Source organism: Cyprinodon tularosa, unplaced genomic scaffold, assembly GCF_016077235.1.
Source record: "Cyprinodon tularosa strain WSP-4 unplaced genomic scaffold, ASM1607723v1 ctg287, whole genome shotgun sequence".
In the NCBI taxonomy this organism is placed as follows: Eukaryota; Metazoa; Chordata; class Actinopteri; order Cyprinodontiformes; family Cyprinodontidae; genus Cyprinodon; species Cyprinodon tularosa.
Genome location: NW_024038993.1, coordinates 1,167,395 through 1,174,452, shown reverse-complemented (window position 1 = coordinate 1,174,452; position 7,058 = coordinate 1,167,395). Strand labels below are relative to the sequence as shown.

Here is a 7,058-nt window from a genome sequence, read left to right as displayed (position 1 = left end):
TATTGATAGATACCAGGTACCAATAGATGCAAAGCATATGTTTGTAAGCTTGTCTGATCATACAAATTAAACATTTGAAAAGTTGAATGCAATACAAATACATTTACTAAGCACTTTATTAGTCCTTTGATAGGTCCATAATACCACTATTCTATTATTTATGATCATACAAATCGAAAAGAAGTAAATAAATACAAAAATATTTACCAATCATTTGATTGTTTGATTGATTGGTAAATGATAAATGGCCTGTACTTATATAGCGCTTTTTCAAGTCAGGAGACTTGACCAAAGTTCTTTACACTACATTACGTCATTCACGCACACAGTGATGGATTGATTGACTTTTGACTTTGACAATAAAATACTGTACTGTAAAGTGTTTTAACAAAATAAAACTGTGCACCTGGAGAATAAATAGCTAACATACAGCTAAGGATATTTTTACAGTCATGAATATTTGAAAATAGCAGCAACATCAGCAACAATTTTATTTATTTTTTATGATTGAATAGATTATAAAGGAAGAAAACGAAATACAAAACTTTTACCAAGAACTCTAACAAACATTTAGTTGTGCCCCTCCCTCAAAGGATAAATAATACATACGACATATAAATACCACGAGGCAAACACCTGTATTTAGACTTGTTACTCTAAATTAGAGTCCTCATTTAGACCTTCCTTTATCTAATGATGAGAAAAGTTTAATCAAATCTAAATAAACACCGCTTTCCGGAACGGTGGCACAATCAATGAAAAGAAAACGGGTCATACATTCCTTAAATTAAATAGTACATTGGTTTGCCCTAGTAGGTTGTTCTCTTGTAACAAGAGTTTACGTCATCAGTATGCGTTTACTTCTATCAGCTGACGCTCAATGTCAGTCTGCATGTATTTCCCTCGGTTTATTTCCTATAGTAGAGCTTAAGTTCTTCGATAACCGCAATGCACAGAGCTGCATGCGCAACTTTATGCGACTGGCCTCAGTTAGTCAGACCAACAATGATCCGACAGAGTTTAAAATGCTCAGGTGAGCTGTTGATGAAGCTAATATGTGAAGCTAATATGCTAAAAACACTTACCTAAGGTAGCCATGATGTAACAGTCAACTAGACATGATGATTTCATAAGAAGTTGGATCAAAAATATCCCTATAGCAATATAAGTTTCTGAAATGTATTTATGCAGGACAAAGGGTAGTATGAAATGTTTTTCTTAGTTTTACAAAAACTTTCCAGCAGTAGCTGAGTCTCCATCATGGAATGGTTTGGTCGAGTTGTTAGTGTTTATATCATAATGTTTTCTTAGGTTCCCTCCAGAGCAGCTCTCGTGCCTACAGTGTTATTCCTCCACCGCGCGACAGGGAGGAGCAGGAGATGGTGCACCGGATGCTGCGCGTGGACCATGCTGGTGAATACGGTGCCAACCGCATCTATGCCGGACAGATGGCAGTGTTGGGCAGATCGAGGACTGGTGCTCTTATCCAGGTACAGCTACATGGCGCACAGTAAACCTTATTGATCTTCAATTCAGTTTATTTATATAGCGCCAATTCACAACACATGTCATCCCAAGGCACTTTACAGTTCAACCAGATCATACAGTCAAACTGATTTAAAGTCTTTTATCTGAGGGAAAAACTTGTTTATTGCATTGACTCATTAACCCAAAGGCAATCCCTCACACTAAGCATACTTGTAGCGACAGTGGAGAGGAAAAATCTTTTAATCTGTGAGTTGCCACAATAATCAGTTAGATGCGAAGAGGTTTAAGATTCACATTTACGTGGTACCAGCAACATTCTGGGATCTTAAACACACACACACACACACACACACACACACACACACACACACACACACACACACACACACACACACACACACACACACACACACACACACACACACACACACACACATTCTGCTATCATAGTGAGGACCATGTGTTGACTCCCATCGACTTCCATTGATTTTCAGTCATTTTTAACCCTAACAATTAACAATACATACCTCACCCTAACTCTAACCCATTGACACCTTAGCCCTAAACTTAATCATTAGCAAAATAGCATGTGAGGACCGGCAAAATGTCCTCACTTTGCAACAACTGGTCCTTAATTTGATGGTGAAATTGGAAAATGGTCCTCACTCTGACGGCTAGACAGGTTCACACAAACATATATGTATGTATGTGTGTGTGTGTGTGTGTGTGTGTGTGTGTGTATGTATATATGTATTTATGTATGTATGTTATTTTAGCGTATCCCTTTGCATTGCATTTAACTCAGTTTTCTCCTTTTATTTGGCTCAGATTATAAAAACCTGTTATTGTGTTTCTACTGTCATTTGTTTATGTGCACTCTTCATGTTCATGGTGGATGAAAATAATCAAAATGATAACAGGTTCAGATAAATAAATACAAAAATCAGGGTCACTGTTACTTCTAACTGTAATCTTCTACTACCTGTTTTGTGTTTTTGTTTTTTCTAGCAAATGTGGGATCAAGAAAAAAAACATCTGGCAAAATTCAATGAAATCCTTGCTGAGAACAGAGTTCGACCCACAGCTCTGTTGCCTCTCTGGAACCTGGCTGGGTTTGTTCTAGGTAGGTGCACTGTGTAAAATTGCATTGTTTATCCAGCTATCATTCAAAACAAAAATAAATGCATAAGAAAACTACAAAGCTTCTTACTACAGCACTTAAAAAGATTCATTTTCTGTTAATTTGTTTTAAATATCCTGCAGGGGCATCCACTGCTCTGCTGGGTAAAGAGGGGGCCATGGCGTGCACGGTGGCAGTAGAGGAGAGCATCTCTGAACACTATAACAGCCAGATCAGAGCTCTGATGGAGCGGGATCCAGAGAGATACACTGAGCTGTTAGAAGTGAGTGCAACACTTTAGATAATAATACTTTCCAATAAACATAATGAATTTAACTCTAACAAGCCGGCCACCAAAGACACACATGTAAACTGTCCGAAGCCACAAAATGGAGCAGCGTCCAACTGCAGGGGCAGAGTATCTCCATTTTTACAATACATGGGGAAAATTTTTTTTTAACATTTTCTTTTAGTTAAAATTGCTTTTTTTAATTGTGTTTTGTATTTAAAAAAAACCCTGACTATTGCTTTTAGGACATATATGTGAACTCTGTTCTTAGTTTTCTTCCTCACTGTTATGTGTATTAAAAATTCTGTCATACATAAAAGTTCACACAGGATATTTTGGCGAAAACCTAAACCTGGAATTAAAACCCAAACCTAATCTAATACCCTTGTTTATTCCTTCCCCTGAGGGCTAACTAAGCTAACATTGTCGGGTGTAAAACCTAAACCTAAGGTCAGCTGATTTAATATGACTTCATTAAATTCCTGTTGAGACCTGCTGCCAGTGTTTACTTCTGGGATTGATAGTAAAAATATTTTTCATGTGGCTGGGCATAAACACAAGCCCCATGAATTCACCAAGGAACACTGTGAGCAACATCAGATGTGCACAATGAGAGCAGACCTTTTAAAACTATATTCAAATAGACACACCTGGAATAATTGCAAGTTGCATGAGTTTTTAAATGAATTATAAATTACAGCTGCAATATCCATTAGTTTACTTTTAATTTAAGTGATTTTTGCCCACTTAAAAGGGGAAAAAAAAGCCATGAAACCAGGAGATGTGTAGTATGCCACATGTAAGAATCCTAATGTGGCAGAAATGAGACTTTACACCTTGTAGACTTTAGCAACAGTTTGGTGTAAATTGGACCCAGTTGTTTCTCGTATTTTCATTGGTTGTCTTAAGTTGCAAAACGACTCATATACGGATTCTAAATGATACAAGAAAATGTTATTATTTTAGTCTATGTGCTGTTTATGTTGGATTTTTATTTAATGCACTTCATAGATTTTCTTATGCGCTAAGAATGCGTGCTCAGTGTGCAATTGCACAAAGGCGCAGCTCAGAGGGAACATTGTTCTTGACCAAATGCTTAAGCTCAATAATGACACTTATTTTGATGAGAAATTATTTTTTACATTTTTATATTTAGATCAGAGACAGAGTGCAGAAACATTAACCTTTTTATATGTTAAAAGTTCATCAGAAAAAGTTTTTTATGTTTTATTAACATTACTTGATTTTTGCAGGGAAGTGCACAGATAAAACACTAGGTGGTGCTAGAGCACCTACCCCTTATCCTCTGGACAAAAAGAAAAATGCCTTTCTGAAATAGTTTTCTTTTCCTTTATTAATGTAATGTTTGGCCAAAGTTAGCATTTCTGAATTAAAAAACCTGTTTAACCAGTGCCTTAATATTTTAATTATGAACAACAAGACAGAGCAAGCAGATTTGCCTCTTTAAACTTCAAAATAAAGGTACAAACTTAAGCAACAGGCTAATCAATTATGTTCCCCTTCCCTGCTACATCTGTTACATCTTCAATGGCTGCCACCTGATACCAGGGAACAATTTGAAAATAAGCTCTTTGATTAAATTAAAATAGTTATTCCAATATCATTCTATTAAATTTTCTATGCTAATCATATATTTTAGAGTTGTGCCTTTTTTATGGCAAATAATAATTTCATTGTTGCTGTTTTTTCCCTCTGAAAAAAGTAACTGCAAAACCTACTTGGCTAGTTTTGCCACCTTTGCTGGCAGAAAATGCTAATGATAATTTTGACTTTGACTTTGACCAGGTCTGTAGGAGTCATGAGTATGTAATTAAAATGAGAATCCTGGTTTGATTCAAATGAGAATCTTGGTTGTTAATATCTTGGTGTTTCAGGCTGACGTAAAATAAATTCATGTAAAACCCTAGAGCAAACTTTTCAGGATCTATAATAGACTAAATCTAAGAATTGGGCTCATCAATGCTTTTTTCCCCCTTTTTATTTCCCAGCTTTTATTGTCAATACACTGTCACAAGTAAAACGCAACAAAATAAGCCTTCTGCATTTAACCCATCCTCTTTGGGAGCAGTGGGCTGCCATTGTGCGGCGCCCGGGGAGCAGTGTAGGGTTAAGGGTCTTGCTCAGGGACCCAGAGTGGTAGTCTTTGGGAGTGGGGCTTGAACTCAGAACCCCTGGATTCTAACCACTAGGCCGCCACTCTCCTGCTGCTGATAGACTAACCTGCTATATTTCCTCTGAAGAATAATGTTAACTCTTATATTTTCTGCCAAAGAGAAGTGCAGAAAATTCCATTTGCCGATTCTTCATGACTGGTTAAATATTCAGATGAACTACCGGTACACACATCGTGTCTTGAAGTCTTATGTGATGCAATTGTTGTCAACAAATAAAATGACTTATTGTAGGTAGTCTGTGCAGTGATGTAAATATGTTTATTTTATGGTCTTTCCATAGGTAATAAAGGAATTTAGAGATGATGAAATGGACCATCATGACACAGGATTGGAGCATGATGCCGAATCAGTGAGTGTGTTTCTAGTATTTGAATGAGATAATAAGCTACTTTATGAAAACTTCTCCAAATAAAGTTTTATATAACTGGAAAACTCATATTGCATTAAATGACTAAATCATGTGTGTTTCTTTGTATTTTTTTCAGCTACCTGGTTACTGGCTACTAAAAAATGCAATCCAGCTGGGATGCAAAGCTGCAATATACGTTTCTCAGCGTGTCTGATTCTGTATTTAATTGTAACAATTCCTTTTTTATTTTAGTTCACACTTTTGAAATGGGTTTCTTTGAAGCTGTCATGAACGACAGAAGGAACTGTGATGTAAAACAATGTTGTAATATTACCAGATGTATCATTAGGTATACAAAGCATTGTAAAAGACATGAAGGGCTCCATTCTGACTGCGTGACTACTATGCTTCAGTTTGTTTAAAGGAATCTTGCTTATATGTGACTGTTATGTTTTCTTAGATGTGTGGTTTTGATTTTAAATTGTCATCATTAAGTTGGCTCAAAAAAGGTATTAGTTACACATTGGTTATATCTCTGTTGAAATAAATAAGCTGATAAATATCTTCTTTCAATACATCTATAAACTCAGTTCCTAAGTTGGAACGTTGTGTAAAATGTGATGAATAAATAAACTACAAAGACAAGATATTTTTATGCCTAAAAGTTGTTTAGAAAAAAAAATGGGACGTGTTTGGTAAAATCCACAGATGAGCAAAACTGGAGGGGCATTTCTGCAGGGAAGTGCACAGACACTAGGTGGTGCTAGAGGACCTGTCCCTGATCCTAGTCTAGACAAAAAAAAAAAAAAAAAGGCTTCTTATTCTGAAATAATTTTCTTTTTTTTTAAGTAATGTTTGGCCAAAGTTAGCATTTCTGAATTTAAAAACCTATTTCACCAGTCCCTTATATTTTTTTTATTTTGAACAAGACAAAGCAAGCAGTTTAACTTCTTGAACTTGGATATTAAGGTTGAAACTTTAGCAACAGGCTAATAAAATGTATCCCCTTCCCTGTTACATCTTCAATGGCTGCCCCCTGATACCAGCAGACAATTTGATAAGGTAGCTCTTTGATTAAATTAAAATGGTTATTTATAACATGAGATAAAATTTGCTATTCTGATTATATCTATTTGAGTCGTGCCTTTTTTATGGCAAACACTGTATGTATGCCACTTGTCTGTTAAACATATAATTTGAAAACAAATATAAGGCCAAATGATCCAGGCAGCATCATTATCATATCCTACTAAATGATGCTTTAATAAACTTCTATTCAGTGACAGTGAGGCCTGTAGATTTGTCAGCATTTTCTATTTTCTGTGTTTAAAAATATGTGGCGAGTATTGTAATAAATTAATTATATCAACAGACATTTTATTATTTCTCAGGGCTTGTAGATAATCGTATCCATTTTAACCCTCAAATAAGATATATATATATATATTATTTAGATAAATATATATATTATTCAGATAAATACCTGGCTACATGTAGAAGTATAGATGATTTTTCATATGGCCATATTCTATTATGCAGGTTTCTGTTATGCACACTATAGGACGGAGGATTACTTTAGAAAGTAGTAATAGTTTATTTAGTAATTGAACTGGTAGT

At 35.4% G+C, this 7,058-nt stretch overlaps 1 protein-coding gene across 1 annotated transcript; it reads left to right on the top strand.

The window, feature by feature from the left end:
• The first annotated feature begins 848 nt into the window (after positions 1-848).
• Positions 849-6,567, top strand: coq7 (coenzyme Q7 homolog, ubiquinone (yeast)). Its single transcript, XM_038290755.1, has 6 exons — positions 849-1,033; positions 1,312-1,490; positions 2,497-2,611; positions 2,752-2,891; positions 5,373-5,441; positions 5,578-6,567. Exons 1-6 carry the CDS (start codon positions 949-951, stop codon positions 5,653-5,655), a joined length of 666 nt encoding a protein of 221 aa, XP_038146683.1. The 5' UTR covers positions 849-948; the 3' UTR covers positions 5,656-6,567.
• Positions 6,568-7,058: the final 491 nt, after the last annotated feature.

Coding starts and splice junctions, on each gene's coding strand:
- coq7 (XM_038290755.1), top strand. CDS start 949: ATGCACAGAGCTGCATGCGCAACTTTATGCGACTGGCCTCAGTTAGTC. Junction 1,034..1,311: donor ACAGAGTTTAAAATGCTCAG/GTGAGCTGTTGA, acceptor ATGTTTTCTTAG/GTTCCCTCCAGAGCAGCTCT. Junction 2,612..2,751: donor CCTGGCTGGGTTTGTTCTAG/GTAGGTGCACTG, acceptor AATATCCTGCAG/GGGCATCCACTGCTCTGCTG.